At 40.1% G+C, this 27,741-nt stretch overlaps 1 protein-coding gene across 1 annotated transcript; it reads right to left on the reverse strand.

Moving 5' to 3' along the window:
* Positions 1-3,163: 3,163 nt before the first annotated feature.
* LOC148094361 (cyclin-Y-like protein 1) lies at positions 3,164-26,297 on the reverse strand. Its single transcript, XM_087815810.1, has 7 exons — positions 26,155-26,297; positions 23,169-23,204; positions 20,560-20,611; positions 19,600-19,719; positions 16,027-16,193; positions 4,675-4,837; positions 3,164-3,524 (listed from the first exon to the last, which is right to left on the reverse strand). The coding sequence occupies exons 1-7, from the start codon at positions 26,283-26,285 to the stop codon at positions 3,414-3,416; spliced, it is 780 nt and encodes a 259-aa protein (XP_087671936.1). The 5' UTR covers positions 26,286-26,297; the 3' UTR covers positions 3,164-3,413.
* Positions 26,298-27,741: the final 1,444 nt, after the last annotated feature.

Here is a 27,741-nt window from a genome sequence, read left to right on the forward strand (position 1 = left end):
GGCAAATAAGTGACACAAGATACGCACAGCAGGCTGCAAACACCTTTAAGCAATCAAAAATTTCCTCTTTTTTTATTCCCTTAAAACCCTCACTTTACTTTCAATTTTATTATAATATAAATTTATATTTCAACATCTTACTTAGGAGGATTATAATTAAATGAACAGAATACTGAGAGTATTGCCGGGCGATTTAATAACAAACACTTCTTGTCAATTCAGTCATGCTACGAAATTTTATAAAATATGAGAAAATACTGGCAATCATGGAGCTTCACTCATTGTTGTAATGTGTCCTGAACTTTTAAATAATCTATCAAGCCATAGATCCAAGGTAAAATCATTATACCTAATCTTTCTCTTTGTAATATAAATCTTTAGGTTTAATGCTTAATTATTCAACAAATGTGTATAAAAAGGCATAGCGCTTTGAAATTACATGGGTTCAATGACAGCTTTGTTGACTCAGTAATTCATATAACTTTTGAGAAGTTTTCAGTAACTTATTTAGATTATGTTTATTAATATGGTACAATTATAAATTTGAAAAAAACCCAAGTAAATCAAAGAGCATTTAAGTCAAAAGTAATGCTTAGTTAGCACTTCTCTAAGTGCCAGGCCCCTTCCCAAGTGCTCTACAGGTCTTACCTCACTTAATCCTCATAACAACCCTGTCAGTCCTCATTTTGCTCAAGAGGAAACTGAGGCACAGAGAAGAATCCTCTCAAGGGCACACAGCAATAAATAGAGCTGAGATTTCAACCCAGAGAGTGCTGGCTCCCAAAGTTAGTCTTTAATGATAAATCAAAATACCTACTCCAATTTATCACCACGAACAATTTCATAGGTGTTTATATACATTTGTAAAGCAAATCTTACTATTTTCAAATATTAACTCTCACTAGGGAAAGAAAATGACTCAGTAAGCATTAAAAATTTTGAATTTACAATTTAAAAGGTCACAGTACTCTAGACTTGCAAAGTCTAGTTTTAATTTTGCATGGGAAACAATCTGAAATTGAACTTGAGGATTCATTACTGCAAACAAGTTCATTACTGGAAGCCAAAACCATACACACCACACAAGCCAATGGAATGAGTACTTGTACAGAATGCAGTATTCACAATGGGGAAAACTTCAGGATCAAATAAAAATTCTATCTAACCTTTTCCAAGTTATACTAGTTTTTCTGTGCCTGATTAATTAAATAATTTTACTAGTATACATTACAAAAGTTGACATAAATATAGTAATTTAGAGAAAGGAGGGAACCTAAATAAAAAGCTTGGCAGGCACGATACTGGAACATATAAAACATGAAAAAAAGAACACGGCTGGGAAAGAGGGAGAAAGAGGTCAAATAGATTGTTACCTGGAAAAAAATTTCAATGTAAGTTCATTTAACTTGTCAACATGTAAGGTAAATTCTCACATTTTCAGCTAAGAAAACTTTTCAAATTTATACAATTATAAAACACAAACTTAAAATATGGTTTTATTCATATCCACTTTTAAAATAAAGCGAAGTAAATTGGAAAATTACTAAGGTATATTTTTCGGAGGGGAATTCAATAGAGTATGCCCACCAATTACTGGAGAACCAAAGTTAAGGTATTACGAGGCCATGGAACCTATCATGACGGAATATACAGCACAGTCTACAGTCCGCAGTATATTCCAAGATACAAATAAAAAATGTTACAGAAAAATCTATTTCCTTACATTTTAATACAGACTGGCTTTAAGCACCTAATCTTTAAAAGAAATTTAAATTTGTTCAACTATTCCTGCCAAAAGTTTGATAATCTTAGTGAACTAGTAAACATACTTACATGCAACCCAGTAAAACCTAGAAAATATTTAAAACAATATTAATGACATTTTTGACTATTGTCCTTGTGAATATTTCCCACTCATTTCCTTCTACTGTATTACCAACTCTAAAAATGGTAAATTTTCTGAAAGCTTATACTTGAAAAGCCTGAAAAAGAGATGTGATAGAACTGTTCTCATTTTATAATTTCTTCCTTGCCAATGTGCTGCTCCTACAATTTGCCACTGTAACTGCAGAGCAGGAGAGGAGATTCTGACGTCACAGACACATTTTAGCTCAAGGAGGAAAGAGTGCATCATAGACAGTCCCACGGGGAAAGCGAGATGGATATCACAGACAGTCAGAATTCACCTTCTAGAAATCAGTTGGCTAATTTCTCTAAAAATAATTTTCAGAGATGATAGGCAATGGAATCCATTATACTTAGAATAAGTCATTTATTCAATACAAGCCCTTGGAACTACCGATTACCAAAGGCCACCTGCCAGCAAGATAGTTCCTAAAAAGAAAAAGAGAACAGCCACTCTTTTCCTCTAGCTTCTGTACCACCAGAAATCTCCATTTTACTAGTTCATTCTGGCAGTTTGTAGGCCAATTACATAAGAATATTCAAAGGATAAAGGCCACAGAATATATGATTTTCATAATGAGAGGAGTTGTTACTTGATTTCTTTTAAAGAGGATCTTTCCCTTGGCCAGGTGGCTCAGTTGCTGGAGTGTCGCAGGTTCAGATCCTGATCACGGCACATACCCGGTTTGGGTTTGATCCCTGGTCTCCGGGCCTGTAAGGGAGGCAACCAGTAGATATTTCTCTCCCACATCTACGTTTCTCTCTCTCCCTCTCCTTTTCTCTCCCTCGAACATCAATTTTTAAAAAAGTAAAGTTTTCAAAGTCTAAAAAACTGAAATTAAAACTGATAATTAAAATTACTTTAAAGTAATTCATATACACTAACAATGTCTAAAAAGTTTAGGAGGAAAGGAAATAACACATAATGAAAAAAAAGTGCCCATTTTGAACTAGGGAGCAACAAAAAATATTTAAGAAATTTCTGATGTCCAAAAAGGCCCTCCCCCCAATATCAAAGTAAACATTAAAGCATTTGTAACTATAGTATATAGAAATAGGTACTTTAAGCTTTCTAAATGGGAACATCAAAACTCAAAAGAGAACGCTATGTAGGTGGTAAACAAGAAATTTTGAAAAGTTTAAGATACAAATTTCCCATTTCTCCAAAAATTGAAAGCAAAAATAAACAAATATAATATCCTCTAGTAGTTAAAATAATCAAAAGGGAAATGAAAAATACTAAGGCTCATGCATTAAGCTTAGGCTAAAAAGTTCCTCATGATGTTGAAAATTTTCATTTTGTTTTAAGAGGAAATACTAAACTTGCTGGAAGAGGAACCTTGGTATTTCCACAGCCCTTGTTACTGTAGATGAGAAGCTGACCATGTTAATTCCCCTCATTTCTCCCCTAAAAGGAAATCACTTAGCTGGGTCTGAGCAGGAGCGGTGACATTTCTCCATTCGTGGCACATGAGGGGCTCACCATGTCCCAGCCCCTCGCTCCTCATTTAAGATAAGATGGCACTGGCCCGCTGCGCAGCACTAAAGTTATCGCAGCTGCGGGATTTTCTTACAGCCGCCCTGCACAGGCTTTTGTTTTCACAATATCTGGAAATGGCCTAGGAGCAGAAATCAAAGAGAGCACAGACACGTTAGAAATCACAGGGCTGCAGCCTGAGCACAGAAAGCACCACCGCTGAGCCGCACATGCCGCTTCCTCAGGCGGGTGACGGCTCCTGCCCGTGGGCAGCTGCGGGCTCCCTGCCGAGCCCTTGGGCTTCTCCTTTAAGCTAATTCACTGAGGCGAGTCTCTTAGGGGCTGTGATTAGACGGCCAGAGGAAAGGGGGACGGAGGGTTTATTTTAAAGTTTGGGTTTTCTCAGTGGCGTCTAAGGCGTGACAGGCTCCTGACAACACTATCACCTGTTGCCTGAGCACTTGGTCCCTTAAATATAATAAACACACGGGGGCAAAATCAGTGTTTCCTCAGCTACTTAAATTCTACCCAGTCTTTATTAGCTATTATCTGCTCTAAGCAAATTTAAATGAGACAGGCTTCTGCTGTACTTTCCTGAAAGGTAGGAAAGATCTAATGATTGAAGCACCACAAGGTACTGTTTCACTTGCACTTTAATTATGGTAGAAACACGCCGTTTCCTAAAGTGCGATCAAACTCCCACAGAAAGTGTCCATTTTAAACGTGTCCATTTCAGTTGTGAATAATTTTGTTGTATCACGAAAGGTCATAAGCCATAAATATGGCTGTTCCATGTACTTTACCATTTCCATTAAAAGCCCGTGTACTTTCTACTCCCAGTATGTGAAACACACATTCCACAATTAATACAGGTCCCTCAGGTGAGCTTGTCTAACAAACTCACGGGACTGAACTGTGACATACAGAAAAGGCATGAACTTGCAAAGTGAGTTAAGATGGTAAGTAGGTTATGTTTGTAGATATGATTAGTGATTCAATTGTAAGAAATTATTCATGTATGGTTACAAAAAAGAACACAGTTTCAAAAAAACCATCAAAGATTAAATTTGATTTAAAATACTCTGAATCATAGTCACAGAAAACATAATTTTCTTATACAGTGGGATTCTTCCTATCAGCCATAAAAGATACCGGAAATATGTGAAAGAGTTAATAAGCCTTCTTCACCCTGGTACTTTAAAAAGCTTTTCATTGTCCTACATAATCTGAGTTACCCACAGATGGTGTCTGGTGTCTGGTGGAAACCCCACTCTGTGACTCCGCAGCCTTACCTCCAGGGCCTGTGCTCTTTCTTTTCGCAGACAAGCAAACTCATTAGGCAATTTGTGGTCACGTGCTAGGGACCGAAGGTCAAAATAATATTTGGCATAGACACTGGCAGAGACGTGCAGACGAAACCGGAGTAGAAATAAATACTGCGTCTCCAGCTCATTTCTGAGGAAGAAGGAAAACACAAAACCCACACGGGCGCGTCAGTCCCGGGCGCCCGCAGGCCCGGCTCAGCCCGAGGCTGCTCTGACTTAGTTATGAGACCACAGAGGCCCCGCTGCGCTGCTGCGCTAACGCTCAGACAGCGCCCAGGGCGCAGGGCGGGGGCCCTTCCGCACCCCAGCACTTTGAGTTCGGGACAAGGGGGAGCAGGGGACGTCCCCCTGAGCCCTGTGCTGCTGGCCCGGGCTCGTTCCCCAGAGTCCCGGCGGCGCAGCTGGAGGCTCCCGCTCCTCCCCGCGCACAGGCCCCGCTGCGGTGCGGGCGGCAGGAGCTGCGGGGGCTGTTTCTCATCTGAGACCCTGCGGGCTTCCTCACCAGGCCTGTGCCAGGAAGGGGCTCATGAAAGGAGAGATGTGCCAACACAGGAGCGGGCACATGGCCATGGCAGCAAACGGAGCACTGAGAGCTGCCACTATTATCTTAGAGGGACAAGTCTTGAGGCAACAAGGAATCACCTCTAGTAAATAAATAAACAAAGATGCCACACTCAGGGGGAAAGGGGAACCCTCCCCGCCCCCAGTGCACGGGGCTAATGTCAAAGGGCACATGCAAGTTTCTGTTCACCTGAACCTTGCTGGGGAGAGAAACTGTCGCTTTCACAGACCTGGACACACTTTTAAAACTTTGGAAGGCAGAAGATTACAGATCGATGTCTTGGCTGGACTAAGCCCACCTTATGATATGGCTTCTGAGCGAGCACTAGAGTCAAACTCCAACAGTGTTCCCCACGCTGGGGATGAGATCCCGAAATGTTCAGCCTGCCCTGCCCCTTCCCAGAACAGCAGGGGGACATTCCCAGGTGAGGTGTGTTCAATAAAGCAGGAAAGGAAATTTGGGAGCAGTCCCTTTGCTATGTGACCATAGTGCTGTCACTTGCCAAGAAGTTAAATAAATATAAAATTACAGTAAATTGTACTACTTCACAGTCACCCCTTGATTATCATTAATAAAATGATAAATACCTCAACAAACATAAGAGAAGCTTTTCAAACATATTTGCTTTCCTAGTTTTAAAGCTTTAATATTTTATCCATTGGATAGGTCAGCAAAAGCTTGATGTTCTCCGGTATGGAGAACAGTCAGAATATGAGCAGAAATCAGGTTTTTCTCACTTGTTACACTTCAAACCTAACTCAACCTACTTCCAAAATTAATTTCCTGTTCAAACGGACATAAGTGTATAGAAATGTAAACCAGGTAATATTCTGATAATTAGATAAACAAGACTTGCTACAGGAATAGATGCACTTTACTGTCCCATTTACATTTTCATCACAACTGCACATTAATTGTCACGTATAGCACCTACCTACGGTCACCATGCCTGTTAACAGGGATTAATCATGAAGCAAAGCATGATGCCTACAGATCATGCAGCGTCTGGTTTTTTGTTTGTTGTTTTTTTAGTTTTCCAATGGCTACATGGCTGAAGGGCAGGCTATTTAGAGGCACAGCAAAATTTCTGAGTGGCAGCTGCTCAGTTCAACTTACTTTTTGAAGGAAAATCATATATACATTTTTTTACTTTTCTTTTTTTTTACTTTTAAATTTTTTGTTTAAAATATTACAGATGTCCCTAGAAAATCATATTCTAAAAAGACACATAGATGTTGGAAAGTTAAGAAAAAGCTGATAGACACCAATTTTTCAGTTTAGACTCCAAGGAGATCACTACCAATAGGAGACAACACCAGGTGGATGATACCAATGTACATGAAACAAGGTTATAGTGTCTTCCAATTACCAAAGATCATAAACAAAAGCAGTCTATTATAAACATAGCTCCTGGGGTTCCTCTGTTCATACTCAAAGAGCATTCTCTACAACTGGTCTGTACCTAGACACTGTTGCCATTTCCCCAGAAGCTCACATCGATGACACCTCACACGTTTCCCTGCAGGTTCTCTGATGTTATAACTAGAACCAGAGATGCACCAGCTGAGTCGCAGGTTTTTAGAAAACTTCAGCTGCCACCATGGTGGAGCTAGTGTTCAGGAGCACAAATTATCCTTCCCTTGAGGGACCAGATGGAAGACTGATGACAGTGGTGTCAAAGTCACTTTAGCTTCTGCAACTTCCCCCCAAAAAGTAATTGCATTGGTTTCAAATTTATTATTTACTGTCATACCCTTTGCTAAGATCACTACCAGCAAGGCCACTCTGACTACTCAGTTTACACGATTATCAAAGTCTGCTTTTCTACCAAAAGCCACGTTGAAAGCTACTGATAATCCCTGGCCCCTTCTCTTCATCACAACTAGTCTCACTTTAGTTCTCAATATGCATTTTGGTCATTCTGAAAGGGTCTTCTCTAGAGTAACGAGCAAAGGTAACAGAAACAAATTCTGCCTACTGCCCACCATCATCTCAATTTCCCATGATGTTAAATATAATCTAGAGGGGTCCTTTCACATTTTCTTAAATGCCACCCACAAACACATTTTTCAAAATTGTTATGAAATTTATTGAAGTCATACTGGTTAATCAAATTAAATACATTTTAAGCATACAATTCTCTGATTATATTATCTGTATATAGCATTGTGTGCAGACCACCCCAAAGTCAAATCTTTTTTTATCACCAGATATTGGACCCCCTTTACACAAATACATTTTCACTGTCAAGCAGGCACTCTGTCTGCTGGAAATAACTTTTGGGCTCATCCTGCCTACCGCATTCAGGGCCCTTCACAGCAGCTCCGGTGGCCCGATCAAAACTCCTTGTGATATTTGGTGTTCCACTCCCATCTCTGCATGCCAGCTCTGAGGAGCACCCTCATGGGTAACCCATGGCATCCCACAAAGCACTGCTGTGGTTGCTGAGTGCCCCTGAAAATTCTCAAATGGGGTGGGCACTGGGAGAGGCCAGTGATGTTTCTCTAGCTGCCTGAGAGGTAGGACCTTCCTAAATCATCAGATCTATTTTTAAACATGTGAAATGCTAATTAAAGAACAGGAGAGAGCACAGGAGAAACCTGTATATGTGGCTAATCTTCTATCCTGGTTTCTTTAACAACACAACTTTAGGTAAAAGGAGGAAAAGAGGAACAAATGCAAATATACAATGTGTGACTCAGGTTTAAGCTAGAACCCGCTCAATAGTCTAGTGGCGCTAAGGCCATAACAGTGGCCAAAAATTTACTTCAAAGGCCAGATGTATGCCCCTTAAACACGGACTGGGGACAACAGAAAAATGTTGAGTGGGATCCAAAATGGTGGTAGAGCAGGTAAAAGTTACCCTCACTCCTCCCAGGACAAAAATGGAACTACAACTAAAGTATAGAGCCATCAAGTTGAATAACCAATAGAAGACTAGCTGAACAGAAGTCTCATAACCAAGGATTTATGAAGAAGCCACATCGAGAGGCTTCTGGTAGGAAGGGCGGAGATTGAAAAGGGCTGGCCCCGGCTCCCACGTGCACTGGCCAAGCACCCAGAGGGCTATCTCAGCTACAAAGGTCTCCTCTTAAAGCACAGGGTCTCAGCCCCACGCCCAGCTCCCCAGCCCAGAGCACCAGAGCCAGGAAAAGGAGCCCACACAACATCTGGCTATGAAAATCATCAGGGATCTGTCTTCCAGGGAGAGACAGGAGTCCCACAGAAACCCAGGCACCCTCTTAAAGAGCCAGCACACAAAATCTTGTTTATGGTCACTTACCCTAAGCACAAAGAAAACACGGTGTCTCAGTGCAGACTAGTGGAAAGAAACTGGGATGTGTGGCTCTGGGGAAAGAGCTAAGGGACACCTGACAGGATCTCTGTGCTGAGTCCCTCTCCCCCACTGCCCACAGACATCATCTTTCTCCATTGAGGACTCTTTTCTTATGACATCAGCCTGAGAGAATGCATAACCTCACCCTCCAACTCTCTGTCCTCTCATTCTGCAGAGCTCATATCCAACAGAAAATTCAGCTACCTGGGTCCAGGGTGTAGGGGTCTGGGCAGATTCAGGGTGTGTCAGAGACTGAGCTGTGTGGCTTTGGTTCAGGGGCTTTTTCCTCCCATCCCCATTCCTTAGAGCTTAACAAGTGCCACCCCAACCTCATAAGAGATCCACTAGCTCCACCTTCTGGAATCTTAACAGCCCTGCCGTGTTGTGCTGTGGATCTCCAAGAGGTCCCGGCTAAATCAAGGACAGACTGAATTGCGTAGCTTCAAGTCAGGGGCCAATTTTCCCTCTCATGTTCAACTGGTGCAGAATCATCCCTTCAAACCACCAAATCTTGGTCTGTTTGGGCCTGATAAACTCTGTTGGTTGACCCTACATGACTCTCTGAGACACCGTTCCACCAAAAATGTCTATGTGCACCCAGCATTTGTCAACTGGCCTTGATGTACCCTGGGAATTTTTTTCTGAGTGGCCTGAGACTCAGCACTGGCACCAAGTTTGAATTTGTATCAGCCTGATGAACACCATTTGCCCCTCTCTGATGACTCACTGAGACCCTAACTCAAGTAACTTGGTACTGCCAGAGGCTCTTTTAGTGACTGAGCTTAACAGGCACCCTCCAAGTGGAGGCAGGTAAAGGTGGATTGCGAATCGCCTTGGGACTTTGGCTGACCTACACCAAAGCTCGTTGCTGGTGGGAGGTGGCCTTGATGAGCAGCTTGGCCCTTCCCATGCACTCCCAGTCAAAGCAAGGGCAGCAGCAAACTGTGACTCGCTTTATAGCTCCAAGGTGATTGCCCAGGGCCAGTCACAGGTAGAGTCTGACACTGACCTGCACTGAGTCAACCCCAAAAGGCCTCAAAGCCAATATACCCAGTGGCAAGATTGAGAAAGCATCAGAACAGGAAGCAATTAGCTCCATGAGCAGCACATCCAAAGGGAGATCTCAGGAAGCAAAGAGCCTGCTGAGGTGAATTTTGCTTCGTGTGGAAGCTCCTGCACAGCAGCTCATACACTGTGGTCAAGGTCAATCCTCACAATCAGCATGAGGATCAATCCGACACATAAATGGGCCAACAGCAATGATGACTAAACTACAACAGAAGGGCTTACCTATCTCACACAAGAAACATTCCTGGAGCACCAGTTAATGTGATTCCAGAGTGTGCCATGGGTGCCACAGGATACCTACTAGATAAGGACACCCTACCAAGGCAGAGACACATAGCAGAATGACTTAATACACAGAAACAAACACAGAGAGATAGTCAAAATGGGGAGACAAAGAAAGATGCCTCAAATGAAAGAACAGAAGAAATCTTCAGAAAAATAATTAAAATGAAAGCAAGCAATCTACCAGATACAGAGTTCAAAACAATGGTTATAAGGATGCTCAAGAAACTTGGTGAGAACTTCAACAGCATGAAAAAGAACCTAGAAATCATAAAATAGAACTACTCAGGCCCTGGTCAGTGTTGCTCAGTGTTTAGAGCATCACCGTGAGCACTGAAGGGTCATGGGTTTGATTCCTGGTCAAAGGCACATACTTGGGTTGCTGGTTCACACTCTGTCCCCAGTCTGTGTGCATGCAAGAGGCACCCAGTCGATGTGTCTCTCTCACATCGATGATCCTCTCTCTCTCCACCTTTCTCCCTCCCTTCCTCTATTCTACTCTCTCTGAAAAGCAATGGAAGAATATCCTCAGGTGACGATAACAAACAAACAAACAAAGAACCAGTCAAAAGGAAGAATATCTGAAATGAAGAGTACACTTTAAAGAATAACCAGTAGTTTACATGAAGTAGAGGACTCAATTAGTGATTTGGAAACAAGGCAGAAGAAAATAAACAGAACAGCAAAAAGAAAACAAAATTGTAAAAAATGAGGATAGTTTAAGGGACATCTGGGACAACATGCAGTATAACAGTATCAGCATCATAGGGATCCCAGAATGAAAAAAAAGAGACCATGTGAGCATGTAATTAAGATCTTATTTGAAGAAATAATGACTATAAATTTCCCTAACCTGGTGAAGGAAAAAGACACCGAAGTCCAGGAAGTGCAGAGAGTCCCAAACAAGATGAGCCCAAAGAGGCTCACACTAAGATAAATCACAATTAAAGTGGCAAAGATTAAAGACAAAGAGAGAACCTTCAAAGCAGCAAGAGAAAAGCAATTAGTTACCTAAATGCTAGCTCCCAAAAGAATGCAACTGATTTTTTTTTTTTTTTTACTGTTAAAGCCTTCCTTTTTATCTTTTAATTTTATCTTTATTGTTTAAAGTATTATAGATGTCTCTTCCTTCCCCTTAGACCCCTTCCACTCTACACCCACCCCGTTCCCAAACTTTTACTGCACTATTTTCTGTGTCCATGTATTGTGCATATATGCCTATAAGTTCTTTGCTTAATCTCTTCCAAAACTCCCCCTTTCCCTCTGATACACATCAGTCTGTTGCATGCTTCACTGACTAAAATTATGGAACGCTGCACAAATTTGCACGTCATCCTTGTGCACGGGCCATGCTAATATCTAGTAAGTGAGCACTGTAACTGATTTCTCAACAGAAACATTTCAGGCCACAGGCACAGGCAGGACATATTTAAAGTGATGAAAAGAGAGGATCTACAAGCAAGACTATTCTACCCACCAAGACTATCATTTAAAATTGAAAAAGAAATAAAGAGCTTCCTAGACAAGAAAAAGCTAAAGCAGTTCATTAATACCAAAACAGAACTACAGGAAAAGTAAAGGATCTTCTTTAAGAATATAAAAGGAAAAACATATACATAGTTAGAAGGAATGAAATGGTATTAAATACATATCGATGGATCATCACTTTAAATGTCAATTACTTGAATGCTCGAATCAAAAGACAAAAGGTAGCTGACTGAATAAGAATAGAAGACATATATATTCTGTCTACATGAGACCCAACTAAGATGAAAGAAACATGGAGACTGAAAGTAAACGGATGGTAAAAGATATTTCATGCAAATGGGGAAAAAAGCTGGGGTACCAATACGTATATCTGACAAAATAGACTTTAAAAAAGAGGTTATAATAAGAGATAAAAAGGACACTACACAGTGATAAAGGGATCAATCCAACAAGAGGATATAACCCTTGTAAACATTTATGCACAAATATAGGAGCACCTAAATATATAAAGCAGCTACAGAATCCACAGTAATTCAGTTACAGGAGGAGATTTTAACATCCCAATTGACATAAATAGATAGGCCTTTCAGAAAGAAAATCAACAAGGAAACACCCATCTTAAATGACACACTAGACCATATGGATTCAATGGATATTTTCAGAGAATTTATCCTCAAAGAAGCACAATATACTTCAAGTGCACAGAGAATATTTTCTAAAATAAACTGCATGTTAGGACACAAAACAAGTTTCAATAAATTTATGGAAACTGAAATCATATCAAGCATCTTCTCTGATTAATTTTTAGTGTATAATACTAAAAGTTAATTACAAAATAAACTGAAAAACACACAAACACATGGAGACTGAATAATATGTAACTGCCCTGCTGGGTTGCTCATTTGGTTGGAGCATAGTCCCATACACCAAAAGTTTGAGGGTTCGATTCTCTATGAGGACACATACCTAGGTTGTAGATTCGATCCCTGGTGTGGGCACGTATGGGAGGCAGCTGATCAAGGTTCCTCTCTCTCTCTAAGAATCAATAAATACATATCCTCAAGTGAAGATTTAAAAAAATTAAGTAGCATTTAACTAAACAATCAATGGGTTAACAATTAGATCAAAAAAGAAATTGAAAGGTACCTTGAGACAAAGGAAAATGAAAACACAACAACCCAAAATATATTAAATACACCAAAAGCAGTTCTAAGATGGAAATTCATATACCGGTATTCCTCAAGAAATAAGAAAAATTTTAGTAAACTATCTAACATTATGCCTAAAAGAATGACAAAAAGAATAACAAACAATGCCCAAATTGAGTAGAAGGAAGAAAATAATAAGACCATAGTGGAAATAAACAAAATAAAAATTTTAAAAATCATAGAAAAGATCAATAAACCAAGATCTGGTTTTCTTTGAAAAAATAAGCAAGATGATAAACCTTTAGCCAGATTCATCAAGAGAGAAAGGACTCAAATAAATAAAAGCAGGAATGAAAGAGTAGGAACTGACACCAAAGAAATACAAAGGATTATCAGAAAAGATTATGAACAAGTATATTCCAACAAATTAGATAATCTAGAAGAGACAGATAAATTCCTAGAAATATACAATGTTTTAAAGCTGTACAAAAAAGAAATAGAAAATCTGAATAGACTGATTACAGCTAATGAAATAGAAGCTGTAATAATTAAAATAAAAAACAAAACTTCCAACAAATAAAAGTTCTGGACATGATGTCACAGGTAAATTTTACCAGATATTCAAAGAAGAACTGACACCAATCCTTCTCAAACTATTCCAAAAAATTCAAGACGATGGAAGACTCCCAAGCTTATTTTATGTGGCCAACATTATCCTAATTCCAAAACCAGATAAATACACTAAAAAGAAAGAAAATTATACTATACTATCCCTGATGAACATAGATATAGAAATCTTGAAAAAAATATTACCAAACTGAATTCAGCAATACATTAAAAAGATCATACACCATGATTAAGTGAACTTTATTCCTAGGATACAAAGTCTGTCTAATATCTGCAAATCAATTTACATGACACACATAAATATGAACAAAATGAAAGGTAAAACTATATGGTCATATCAACAGATGCAGAAAAAAATTTCATGAATTCCATAACCCATTTATGATAACAACTCTCAGCAAAGTATGAACAGATGGAACATATCACAACATAATAAAGGCCACATATAACAAACACACAGCTAACATCACATTCAATGAAGAAAAACTGCAATAGTTTCCCTTAAGATCAGAACCAGGACAGGGATGTCCACCTTCACCACTCTTATTCAACATAGTACTGGAAGTCCTAGCCAGAGCCATCAGACAGTAAGAAAAAGTAAAAGTCCACAAAATTGGAATGGAATAAGTAACTGTCATAATTTCCTAATGACATGTTACTATGTATAGAAAAGCCTAAAGATTACACCAAAAAACGTACCAGAACTGACAAATGAATTCAGTAAAGTAGCAAGATACAAGATAAATATCCAGAAATCATTTGCACTTTTATATGCCAATAATGAACTATCAAAAAGGCAAACTACAAAACAATGGCATATATAATTGCAACAAAAAATACCTAAGAATAAATGTAACCAAGGAGGTAAAAAGACCTCTATACTTGGAAAATTACAAGACACTCAAGAAAGAAGGTGAAGAAGATACAAATAAATGGAAGCACATACCATGCTCATGGATAGAAAGAATTAACATATTTAAAATGTCTATACTACACAAAGCAATCTATAGATTCAATGAAATTCCTATCAATATAACAAAGATGTATTTTACAGAAGTAGAACAAATAAGCCAAAATTTTATATGGAACAACAAAAGACCCTGAATATTCAGAGCAATTGAGAGAAAAACAAACAAGGTTGGAGGTATCATGCAACCTGATTTCAAACTATACTACAAGTGTATAGTAATCAAAACAGCATGGTAATGGCATAAAAACAAACCTATAGATCGATAGAACAGAATGGAAAGCCCAGAAAGAAACCCACACCTATATGGTAAATTAACACTTGACAGCGGAGGAGAGATCAGTCAATGGAGTAAAGTCAGTCAACTCAATAAATGGTGTTGGGTAAATTAGACAGATACTTCCAAAAAATGAAAGTAGACCACCTCCTTACACCATATACAAGAATAAACTCAAAATGAATTATTAACTTAAATTTAAGATTCAAAAGCATAAATCTCCTAGAAGAAAACAGGCAGTAAAACCTGGAACATTTCTCTTAGTAATATTATTTTGCTAATAGATTACCTAAGCAAGTGAAACAAAAGAAAAAATAAGCAAATGGGACTACATCAAGCAAAAAAGTTTTAACACAGCAAAAGAAAACATCAACAAAATAAAAAGACCACCTACTGATGGGAAGGCATATTTGACAATGATATATCTGGTAAGGGGGTTATTATTCACAATTTATAAAAAACATATATAACTCAACAGGAAAAATAAAAACAATCCAAATAAAAATGGACAGGGAACCTGAAGAGACACTTCTCTAAAGAGGACACACTGATGGACAACAGACACATAAAAAGATGCTCAACATCACTAATCGTCAGAGAGACGCAAATTAAACCACAATGAGATTTCCCCCCACACCTGTCAGAATGTCCATCATCAATAAACCAACAAACAGCAAGTGCTGAGGGGATGTGGGGAAAAGGGAACACTGCACACTTTTTGTGGGAAGGCAGATTGGTGCGGTCATTTTGGAAAACATTATGGAGTTTCTTCAAGAAATTACAAAGGGAACTGCTTTATGACTCAGTGATTCCACTTCTGGGTATGTATCTGAAGAAACCCAAAACTCGAATTCAAAACAATCTATGCCCTCTGTGTTCACTGCAGTATTATTTACAATCCTAAAGCTATGGAAGCAACTCAAGTGCCCATCAATAGATGAGTGGATGAAAAAGCAATGGCATATTCCTCAGCCAGGAAAAGAAATCTTTCCATAGAGTGAAATCTTATCATGTGTGAGAGCATGGATGGACCTAGAGGGGATTATGCTAAGTGGAATAAGTCAGTCAGAGGAATACAAATACCACATCATTTCACTTTGGAAATCATATGATTTTCTAACCGTGATGCTGTACACCTGAGACTAATACAAAATAATATTGCATGTAAACTCTTACTGGAAAAAAGAATAAATAAATAAAAATGAAAAAGAGGGGAAGAAAAAGACTGGAACTGGTAGACTGCTTTCAGAAAGCCATGAAGATATTAATAGCACTGTTGTTTTAGGATGTTAGCTTGTAAAATATTTGCAAATAAACGTCAGAAAATTACATTTCAAATTATCACGAAGATTATTAAAACAATAGCACATGAAGGCCTACTGATTAGTGAGGACTATGAATTGTTATAGCAAATGTGGATAGAAAAATGAATGTACTTGTATGCCTCATTCAGTTCTCTGCACAATGGAACCTTTAAAAATATTTCTTAATATGTAAACATTATGGGGGCAAAAGAGGTGTTGGAAAATGGTTAGAAAGGTCACTAAAACCTTGCAAACTCACATGTCCTTGAGTGTGATGCCCTGGTGGATTTGGCAGAAGCGATAATTCCGTACAACCCAGTCGCGCAAATACTTGGCAGCAAGAAGAATGGCTCCCAGAACAATTCTCCTCCAGTTCGTGGGGCAAATGTCGATCTCAGCATAAACTGTAAGTCGTTCTAAGTAAATCTGCAAAAGTAGAACACTGGTCTTTGATTCTAGTTCAGTTTAAGTGCTGCGGTAAGAACCGTTAGGAATGACAGATTTCATCTGTTTTTGACTCGCCTTTTACTCTTAGGTTCTACAGAGGCTGCTCGGGCAGCCAAAGCCAGAGGCCAAGTCACAGCTGCAAACCAAATACTTTTGTTGCCGGCTTTGCCCATTTTCCCCAGCCCATTTTTCGGTCACAGGAATGAATGGACACCTTGGCAAAGGGCTCCCTGAAGGAATGTTATTACCATCCCACTGGTAAAGGGCAGCACACCCAGGCCCGGCGCAGATGCCTGAGTGCCTGCCATGCGCGCTGCTTCATACCTGGCTGGTAGTTATGGGGCGATTTTACAGAGCACTTGAATATGTAAATCCCTGGTAACACTGAGCACATTTCTATCTTCTTTACACAGTAACTACTCCTTTTGTGGCACAAGCAGAAGATAAAACCTGGTCGTCAAGAGAGCCCCCCAGTGGCTGCTGTGGGTGCAGCAGGGCAGGCAGGACAGACAGGAGTGCCTGAGGCAGGGCAAAGCTGTCAAGTATTCCTGGACTTAGTGTCCTTGAAAGAAACACACACGCAGACAAAGAACAGTCCTTTCAGATCCCCCAAGCTTCACATCTCCATTATCATTTCATGAAATTCATCTCTTTCTGACACAACCAGAAGCTTAGTCAATTCTATTGGTTTCAGGTGGTAACACAGCTGCCAGTGTCTATCCCTGGTCCTCCTCTAAACCTGCCAGGTAGCTGGCGAGGTTTCATGATTTCTTTCACATATTGGATGTCTATTCCACAAAGAACTGGGTGAAGTTAACAGCTAAATAAAGGCTATAGAGGCAACCGGTCCCTTGTTACTCCAAAGGATGCTTTGTAGAAGAGCATGTGTGCCCTCTGACAAAAAGAAGAAAGTCCCACGTTAAAGAGTATGTTTACTGTCTGAGGTTATCAGATTGACAGCTCAGATTTACCAAAGGTATTGAAACTCAACTGTATTTAAAAAAACAAATGGTTATTGAACATTATGTGTTCTTAGTGAAAGTTTCCAACAATCTACCAAAACTCAGGGCTGTCAGGTATTTTAATAATGAACCTCCTTACAAAGTTCACCTTTCTACTTTATGGGAATAATTAGAGGCACTTACACAACGTTGGCAATCTCTCAACTTCCCATCACCTTCACTGGCAGATGTGCTATGTGGCACTATTCATTCATTTATACCACTTGCCCTCCTGTGTCAGTGGAATTGAGATTTCTCTTCTCACTGAAACTCTTCTATCAGAGACGTCGATCCCATCCCACTTTTGAAGAACAACTCCCACAATTGCCTCTCTCTGACAATTCCTCTGTCCTCCGGAGACTGCCCTCAATGTGAATGTGTTTATGTTGTTCCCCTCCCACCCCCTGCAACCCCAAGACTGCTTCCTCACATTGTTCACAGTAAATGCCCTGATGAGGCTTCTCATCTCCCATTCTCTCCTTAACCCACTTTAGTCTGCCCCTGGCACTGACACTCTACTGAAAGCATTATTGCTAAGGCCATGGGTGCCTTCAGGCATACAAACCGGAGCTCTTCATCCCCCCTCCCCAAGCACTCCCTAACATCATATAGGGCACTGTCACTGGTCTAGGTGCTTGGCCAAAAACTTCCAATTGAGTTACCCTGCTCCAATCAGTTAGCAATTCTTATCATCTCCACCTGTCATTGGAAATCAGGCTGCTGTCTCTTCTATTTGTCACTTCTCACCTGTGTCACTGTTATTTCCTCTTGACTTCTTGGTCTCCACTCAGACTCCCAGCTACAGTCTCTTCTCCCCAAAAGTAGCCAGGACGGCCTCTAACTAAGAGCACTTGTCTCCCCTGCTCAATATCTGCCAAAGGATTCCCATCAACCAAATAAAAATGGAACTTCTTCCCGTGGCCTGCCAGCTACAAAACCCTGTAATATACGACTTTTCCTTCTATGGCCTCATGTCCTACATTCTTTCCCTCATTCCACTCTCTGAGCACAATGGCCATACCTCACTGTTCCTCAATCAGAAAAAACACATTCTCATCTCAGAATCTTGCACTTGTCCCCTCTGCCTGTAAGGACAGAGCTCCTCATCTTCCCACTTCAGTGAGGTCTCTCCATCCTCAGCACTTAGATCTGTAAGGACTATCACACTAAAGGGAGAAGGGCCCAGGAGTGACTTAGAGTTGTGGCCAAAGGAGAAAATAACAAAAAGAAGTCAAGGTAAGTGAGGTTCAAGAGAGAGAGTGTGGTCAAAATGCTAAATGCTGCCAAGAAGTTGCTAATTCCATAAATGTCCACTGAATACCTATTCATGTCACTGTTCTATCTTCTGTACACTTTTTACTCACATGCTTTCTCTGCATTTGAACAGCTAATCCTAATTCCCTACCCCTAGCTCAGATCCATGCTCTAATTCCATGCATTCGAGTGATTACTGGAGACCTCCACTCTGCTGTCTCGCAGGTGCATCGAGCTTAACTCGTCTACAAAAGACCCGCCTCCTCCCACCCAGATGCTCTCCCTCCTGTATCACTTGCTCCCCTCCTGGGAGCCCCACTCCTGCCTTTCTCCAGCATGTGCTAAGCACTCCAAGTGGCTGGTAGCTTCATGAAAAGTCCTGCGTCTGACCCGTTGCCCATTCAGGGGTCTCTATTCAGAAGCACAGGCTGCCTCTCCAAGGTTTGAACTGAATACTGAAGGAGGCGGCACTGACCTAAGGAATCTTTCCCTCCAGACCAAGCAGCAGACTTTCCCCTTTAGGTTTGCTGGAGCAGGAATTAGTACAATCCCCATTACTTCTCACTAGAATATGACCACCTATTCCAGATGACACAATCTGACCATAGGAATTCTGTATGAATGACACAAAGGTCCTCACACAGCTGTAGCTTAGCAGGCAACTAGCAAAGCCTTGTCAGACACCACTGCATGCCAATCCTGGGCAACTTCACAGGCAGGCACGAGAGGACAGCAAGGATGGGTGAACACCCATCATCCAAGGAACAGAGAATTTAGGGCTTTAGTTCCCAATCAGGACACACATTAGAACTGCCTGGGGAATACAGCCTGGGACTCAGCTTAGACCTACACTGAACCGGTCACTACCTGGGGCCCACAAGGTTCTGTTATTGCCAACATCCTTCCCCATCAGCAAACCTTGTAGGTGTGCACATGTGTGCAGCGCATGTGCGCATGTCTCCTGAGGTGTGGAGGGAGAAATAGGAAACCTCTCCTGCTGCCTTTAATAGCAAGTGTTTTGGGATGAGAAAAGCAAGGGCATTTGAAATCATGATTATTAAGCTCAAATGTGTGTATTTCACCTCCCTTGATAGGTTTCCCTTAATAAAGTTCTGAAAGAACTATCTTACCAAAGTTGTTATTGAAAATTCAGCTGTTAGATTTAGGTCATTGAAAAAAGGCCGAATGAATCCGTAAATAGTTTCAGGATCAGGATTACGATCAAAGTTTTCCTCTGGAACTGCTTCCTGCTGAAAGGAGGAAAAATGCAATGTCACTATTCACTGAAGAAAAACAAAAAGTGCTTTCCTGAGAGCCGTCTCCTACTTGTGCCCACGTGCCCCTGAAAATAACTTTGATTGGGTGACATGTCTTTTAGTCTTTTAAATATAAACAATGGGACCTTAAAAAACAATATTCAATACTAACACTCATTTAAGATAAATGCAGGCACAACCTCAGAAAAGTTACATGTTCCTTTTCACCTTCCACATACAGAATTCTATCTAAATGTAAACTATCTTTAGGCTCAAAGAACTTTTCATCCTCATGTCCCACTTCTCTGCAACCAACTCTGAAAATGTGTTTCGTTTCCTGTACCCACAGGGCCCTAAGGCTGTGCCGTGCTAAACAGCAGGCAGCAGTCACATATTGCTCTAGGGCATCAGAAGATGGGAACTGGAAATTTTTTTGCCATTCTAATTTATTCAAAATTTAAATAGTTGTTTAATTTTCTTCACAGAGATCTTTACATATCTGTTAGGTTTATTTACAAATATTCATATTGTTTGATGTTACTGAAAACTATCTTTTAAAAGGATACACGTTTCTGGAGGGGGCATGTTTACTCACCTTAGCTCACTACTTATACAAAGCTGAAGCTCAGTTCTTACTGACATATTTCCTATACAACATTCCTTTTGTAAGAGAATTAGATACAACATGAGGTGAAGAAAAAACCAAAGGAAGATAATTTTGACTTCAAGCTGGGGGGAGTAATTTTCTTCTAGTGATTAATTTCTAAGCAAATCATCATGAAATACACATAATTATATGGGAAAAAATACAACCTCAATACAACTGATACTTACTGTCAGCGGGTGCAGCCTTTCATCAAAAATGTCCTTGGATCTATTTCCACCTCTATAAAATAAGAAGGTGATTTTAAAAACAAATCCAGGAATTGTGAATATCTTAGTAACACATCTGCTGAGAGTGGAGAGAGAGGTGGAGGGAGAAGCTTAACCTTCTACAGAGTCCCACTAATTCTTCTTAGATTCCGTAAGAAGTTTCTGGCCTCTTTTTACCCAGCACATCCAATTCTGTGAAATCTCCTCCACAGTGAGCAGCCAGAGCTGCCCCTCCAGGCGCTGACCCCCCTGACAGGCGACGCTGGTCACCCAGACAGACGCGATCCGCTGCCTCGCCCTGGGCCACACAGGAGCGCGTCACCGAGCAGGAGCCGGGCCATTCGTGTGAATACGAGACTCACGTTTCCCAGTTTCGCTTCTCTTGTTAGTTTCCTATATTATATTGTTATTGTGTGTTTCTTCTTTTTTAAACACTTTGAGTTAAAAACTTGCCTTTTTATTTTAAAAATGACCAGTTACTGGTTTTAGAGAGGAAGGGGGAGTGAGGGGAAAAACGCACATGGAAAGGCTGCCTCCTGCACACGCCGAACTGGGGATCGAACCTGAAACCCAGGAACGTGGCCTGATGGAACCAAACCCACAACCTGGGCATGTGCCCTGACTGGGAATGGAACCTGCCCCCTTGGGGCGATGCTCCAACTGAGCCTCACTGGCCAGGAAAACCAGTCTTCATTATTTTTAAGTTTAATTTTCCACATAGTGGTTCCCCAAATGTGTTTTGCAGGCCTCTGGGGTCCCCTAGATCAGTTTCAGGAGACACATGAGGCCAAAACTGTTTTTATAGAAATCCTAAGGCATTGCCTGCGTCTACACTGACATTGCAATGACTGTATAAAAGAAAAGTCAGTAAAACTGGCTTCTGAGCCTGCGTCCAGGCAGGGGCACCGCCCTGTGCTAGGAGTCACTCTATTCCTCACGGCCGCTGGTGGAAAAACAAATTCTGCTTCACTGGAGAACATCCTTGACAAAGCAGTAAGGATGGTGTTATTAAACGCTGATTCTTATTTCTATCTGAGTAAGGGGGAAGTATGCATTAAGCACTTCTGCATACCGAAATGTGGTTGTTGAGGAAAAGCACTTATGACTTAGTTGTGAGCTGAACAACTGACTTTTTTCATTAAATAACATCTTTATTTGATAGTTTAACTGTCAGTCTCTCAAAACTGAAAAGTAAGCATGTCACTTCAAGGAAAACAACTTGTACATTTGCTACCAGTGACGCAATTCAGGCTATCAAGCTAAAAATCAAGACTGGGGAAAACTTGTACCTTTTTTGTGTGAGCCTGACAGCTTTTCAATACTTAAGGGACTTTCAGGGAAGACTGGTGGTGATATGATGCTAACTAACAACAGTGAATTTTAATACTGTATAAAGTAATGTGAACCAATACTTTCCAAATGACCAATGCATAATATTATCATAAAATTATTTACAATAAAAAGATTCATTCAGCATACAAGATATCTGAATGGATATTAATTTAATAGAGACCTTACTAGAAGTTCATAGATATGGTTTAAAATTCCATTGTGCCCGGCCAGGCGTGGCTCAGTGGTTGAGTGTCGACCTGGGATCCAGGCAATCAGGGTTCGATTCCCGGTCAGGGCACATGCCCGGGTTGTGGGCTACAGCCGATCAATGACTCTCTAATCATTGATGTTTCTATCTCTCTCTCTCCCTCTCCTTTCCTCTCTCTGAAATCAATAAAGATGTATTTAAAAATAAATTAAAAAATAAAATTCCATTGTAACTAATTTAAGAAACCAGCACTTGTGGACTTTGGGTACAGTATCAAAGAATATCCACAATTATCAGAAGGCTTTAAAAATACTCCCTTTCCTAGCCATACAGCTACATCACGCATGGTCTTCACATTGTTTCTTCAAAACAAATTATCACGATAACTGAAGTAATCACAAATGACTGAAGACAGGGTATACATGAGATCAGCTGTTGTCTATTACCAGACATAAAGAGACTTGCAAAAATGTAAATAAGTGACACAATTTCCATTCAATGTTTTTGTTGTGCAAAGTAACTCTCCTTTAGAAAATATTATGTTCATACTACGGTTCCCAATCAGGGGTGTTTTGTCCCCCAGGAAACATCCCGCCCTGGCTGGAGACATGCTGTTGTCACCGTGTGGCGTGGGAAGAGTGTGCTGTTGGCATCTAGTGAGGACAGGCAGGGATGCTGCTAAACATCCTACAACGCACAAGGCAGCCCCCAGAAAAAAGTATTATCTAGCTCAACATTTCAACAGTGCTACAAAAAACCATGGTTCAACATACAGGGGCATTACTTCTAAATTCTCAATTTTAATTTCTAATTTCTAATACAGTAAATATCAGTATAGCCCACATAAACAAATATCCTTTGGGATCAACAGCTTAAGCGTTGAGTCCTAAGACAAAAATGATTCACTTTAATAATGTAATAAAAGCACTCTACAGCTTACTCCAATAATGTCCATATATATTCCCTAACACTAAAGTTTATATCTTATCGGTTTATTAGCTAGAATAACAAGACAGGTTTTAAAACTCACCTTTTCTTGATGTGGTAATATATTGCTAATACCAGGCTGTGGAGAGAAAAAAAATGGAAGAACTGAGTCCATGTTAGGTCTGAAGACATGTCTTCAAAGGGATTGTGGTGGGGAAGGACCTTCCCAGCGGCCCAGTGGCCATGAAATCCTCATTCAGAACAGTTGCTCTTGGGCACTTTTTACCTTGTTGCAGTTCTCTGGCTTTGAGCAAAATTAGGAAAACCAAAATGCTAGGGAATATGCTGTTAGACGGCACGTTTTGGTTGGTTATTTCAGTATGGAAGTTATTACACATCTCTCCTGTCATTTGCCCTTTGCTCATAGAATCTTTGATCCTGTACAAGATAGATCTGCTTGTACACATGCTTAAATTTAAGCCATACAGTAGTTTTTCCACCCACCCATCTTCCATCATTTGCCTAAAGGTAAATTAAATTCTCTATGCCAAACCAAATCATTTAAGATCACTTTTACACAATTGTTAGAAAATTTAATGCCATATATAAGAACCCACAAAATCAACAGTTCTAACTCTCCTAAAACAAGCAGTGCCAACAATGCAGCATAGCAGTATACAGGATAATATTAATAACATTTATTTCCAAATTAGTTTAAGTGCAATCTTAATGAGCAGATGTACGTCCTCGGGTACTGTGTAAGGTACTGTATTCCTAAGGTATTCGCAGATTCCGTGTAATATGAAACAAAGGAGTACTGTAGATTAAGTTATATGCTTTTCCTCTTTGCTCTCAGTTTCTAAAATGAAACTCAAAATAACTGAGGGAAAGCAAAATTGAATTTTATAACTAGGTCTATAGAATATGAGCACTTGTAAAAAGGCCTGTAACATTGTTAGTATCTAATGGGTACTTCTATAGGGCTTCAGTTTCATCTTCAAATTGATTTTTAAATCAGAGAATTTGAAGCATATAAGCTGAAAAGAACCAAGGAAGTTGTGATGACATTTAATTCAACAACCCATTTTACAGGTAAGGTAACCAAGGTGAAAACTGACTTGCTCAAGGTCCCGGCAATGGTGAGCGGCAGGCCTCTCCCTCCTGCCCTCTCACCAGGCAGTGTGCTGCCCAAGCTTGGCTGTAATTGGGATCCTCAGAGGGGCTTTGAAAACCGCCTGGCTCCGCCCTGAGATGCTCTGACTTAACCGGCACTGGGTGTGACTCTGGGTTGCTTTGAAAGCTTCTCAGGTGACTGCAATGTGAACACATGGATTAGGGTTGAAATCAGGATCACCCTGGATGCTTTTCTCCATGTAATGATGCCCCCATCCTTCCTCAGCTCATCAAAGGCTTGTGAGAGGGAGTGTGCTGGGGGAGGGGACAGGGGCTGCGTGTGTTTAGAGACACACATTTTGAAAAAAGCTGCATCCGTGATTCTAATAAGGCTCCCCCACCCCATTGGGAACAATGCGCTACTGCCCCATAATAAACATCTTTTCAAAGCCATTCCTAATAATTTTCTCAGAAAACCTTTATTTTACAAATAGTAAATGTACTGACCATTTTCAAAACCTGATGAGAGGAAATTAAAGCTGACTGTACTTCCAAAAATTAGACTAATTTGGTGAAAAAAAGCATAACACCTACTTGTCTGAGCAAGGTTAGTCTTTACTACTACTTTTGAATTATATACTGTAACATCAGAACCTTGAATTCAAAAGAACCTATGGAATGCAGCCAGAGTGGAGTTGTTTTCTTACTCCTGGATTTAGTGTCCTGGCTGCACAAAAAGATTAAATGATTATATGATAGGTGCCAAAGCTCAGGACTTTAGAGAGGTTTGGGGCTCAATTTTTGATGAAACACAATTTGATCTTAACTACTGTTATAAGTGAGAGAAGAAAGTTACAGTATTATGATTGTGAACTCCCAGTTTAATAAAGTAGAAGTTACTGAGAATTTAATTAGTAAAAAAGCTGGTACAAAAGAAACAAAATTAAGTTTATGAACAAATTATATTTTTAGGACTGAAAAATTAGGAATGAGGCTACTAATATTTTCAGGTAGCATTTCCCAAACTGTTCTGGAAAATCAGCTCTCATATCCCAGGGAGACGCTGATAATGCTCCTTGGACAACCCCAATGGAATTCAGGAAGCTCTATGTCCTATTTTAATTTTATTTCGCTCTTAAGTAGCTTTAAAGTTTCATCTTAGCATGTTTTAAAGTGCATCTGCAATTGTAAACTATGTAGGGCTCACAGAACTTACTGAATAATTTTCAGCAGCATCATGACAGTGTTACATTTGCTTAAGTATAGACCTGACTGTGGCTGTGTTTCCAAAACTTCACTTATCTAACTTTTTCCTGCTTTGATTTTCTTATATATGGATTGATACAGTGTCTTGGAAGTGTATTTATATATCTATATATACATATATAACTAAATAATATGTCTATAAAGTTAAAACCTCAATTGAACACGTTTTATCCATGAAGAAATCAGCCTTGAGAAGTTGTTCCTTAACCCTGGTTTGGTGCATTTTTCCTGGACAGAAAAGTGAATTCTAATACAGAAATAGTGCAGGAAAAACAGAACAGGGGAAATCTGAGCAAATCCAACTAAATGTAAAGGCAGATGCCCTGGGCCAGTGGGGGCCGAGCTGGTCCTCCTGCCAAGAGCAGCTTGCAGAGTAGCACATGTGGTTTTAGGCCTTTATCTCATAAAGAAACACTTTTCTCTAGAAAGAGTCAATGAGAAGCACCTCGCCTTGCATTTTGTTCAACAATATCTCAGCCACAGTATTTCCTCAGGTAAAGATGAATACTCTTGGGGGGAAATTTATATTTGCTCACTGGCTTTCCCGTCTTCCATGTTCTCAGATTAAAATGGAAATTGAAATCAATAATGATTGATACCAGTTTCTTAACCTGATCTTGGAAAAGAACAATCAAATGAGCTCACACATGGGTAGGACGCCTGTAGCATAAGGTGTCTGTCACTGAGCCCGGGCAGCCTATTTTACTCACCATTGCACACTGATTCTCGTCTCGGGCTGGCAAATTGTGCTGTTGTCTAAAAATATTGTTGAGCATGAGCTATATTTTTCTCTAAGGTGATCTGGAAATACCTGAAGGGGAAGGGGAATAGAAGAAAACATCACAGTAAGTTAAACTTAGAAAAGTATTTTTTCTTGGTTAAAATATCAAACATGAAAGGTCAGGGGGTGTAAACAGCCTGACCTGTGATATGCTAGGGCAGGAAAGGTCACCCTGGGGCGAGGTCCCCATCGCCAGGAACAAAAGCGTTCTACCCTGGTGACAAACCTGGCCTGTCGCTCCTGCTCTGTTCATCTCTGCCTAACTGCCTACTGTATCGGTGCTGCTGTATTTTTATAAACTAATTCAGATGAGCCTTCCTCTCTCATATTATTATAAAGCAGCTTTCAGCATGCGGTCACACTTTCCCATCAGGATCTCCCGCAAATACACAGACAGGACGGGGAAAAGAGGGGGGAAAATTAGAGACTCTTGCATGAATCCTGGCCTGAGAGTTCCAAATTCTTAGTAATGGGAATACTAGAAAAAAGGAATAGAGGATATATGAAAGAATCAAAAACAATTCTCTGAAAGCAGATCAGACATGTAGCCTTGAAGGCCACAATAAAATGGAAAGTTATAAACAAAAACATATTATAAATTCCAGAACCCCGGGAACAGAGAGGGTTCTAAAAGTTTCCAGGGAAGAAAGGGATGGGGGAATCACTAAAATTAATAATATATAACGTATCATCCCATGTCAACAGACTTAAGAGCAACTGTGGTGAGAAAACAATAGAAATGCCTCTAGTACTGCAAAAATTAATTTCAACCCAGAATTCTATATTTTATTAAACAGGAGGCATTTCAGAGAGGCTATATCTCTAAAAAATTTCTGTCCATGTATCCTTTCCCAGGAAAAAGTGCTCCAGTAAAATGAGGGAGTTTAACAAGAAAGAGGAAAACATACCACCTAGGACAGCGATTTTCAACCAGTGTAAGCGCAGGACACTGTGGTGCCACAAGAATTTTTAAAGCATGCAATACCTGACTATTCAGGCAGAGACACTAATCTCTTTTCCCTGAGATTGTCAAATAAAAAATGACAACAGCCAACACAAGAGATGTCCAGTGTGACTTAATCAAAATTGTAACTTTTTTTTTTTTTGTCAGATTGGCAAAAAATATATTTTTTGGTGTGGCACAGAATTTTATTTTATTCATTCATTTTATTTTTTAAAATATATCTTTATTGATTTCCGACAGAGGAAGGGAGAGAGAAAGAGAGAGAGAGAGAGAGAAACATCCATGATGAGAGAGTCACTGATCAGCTGCCTGCTGCACGCCCCCCACTGGGGATCGAGCCCGAAACCCGGGCATGTGCCTGACCGGGAATCGAACCCTGATCTCTGGGGTCATAGGTCGATGCTCAACCACTGAGGCATGCTGGTTGGGCCCACAGAATTTTAGTAATTAGTTTATGTGTGCCATGAGATGGAAAAGGTTGAAAATCACTGATCTAAGACATAGGGGACCCCACACAAGAGAACAGTTATGTGAGCTCCCAGGTGACTTTAA

Source organism: Miniopterus natalensis, chromosome 1 (genome assembly GCF_054644295.1).
Source record: "Miniopterus natalensis isolate mMinNat1 chromosome 1, mMinNat1.hap1, whole genome shotgun sequence".
NCBI classification, from domain to species: domain Eukaryota; kingdom Metazoa; phylum Chordata; class Mammalia; order Chiroptera; family Miniopteridae; genus Miniopterus; species Miniopterus natalensis.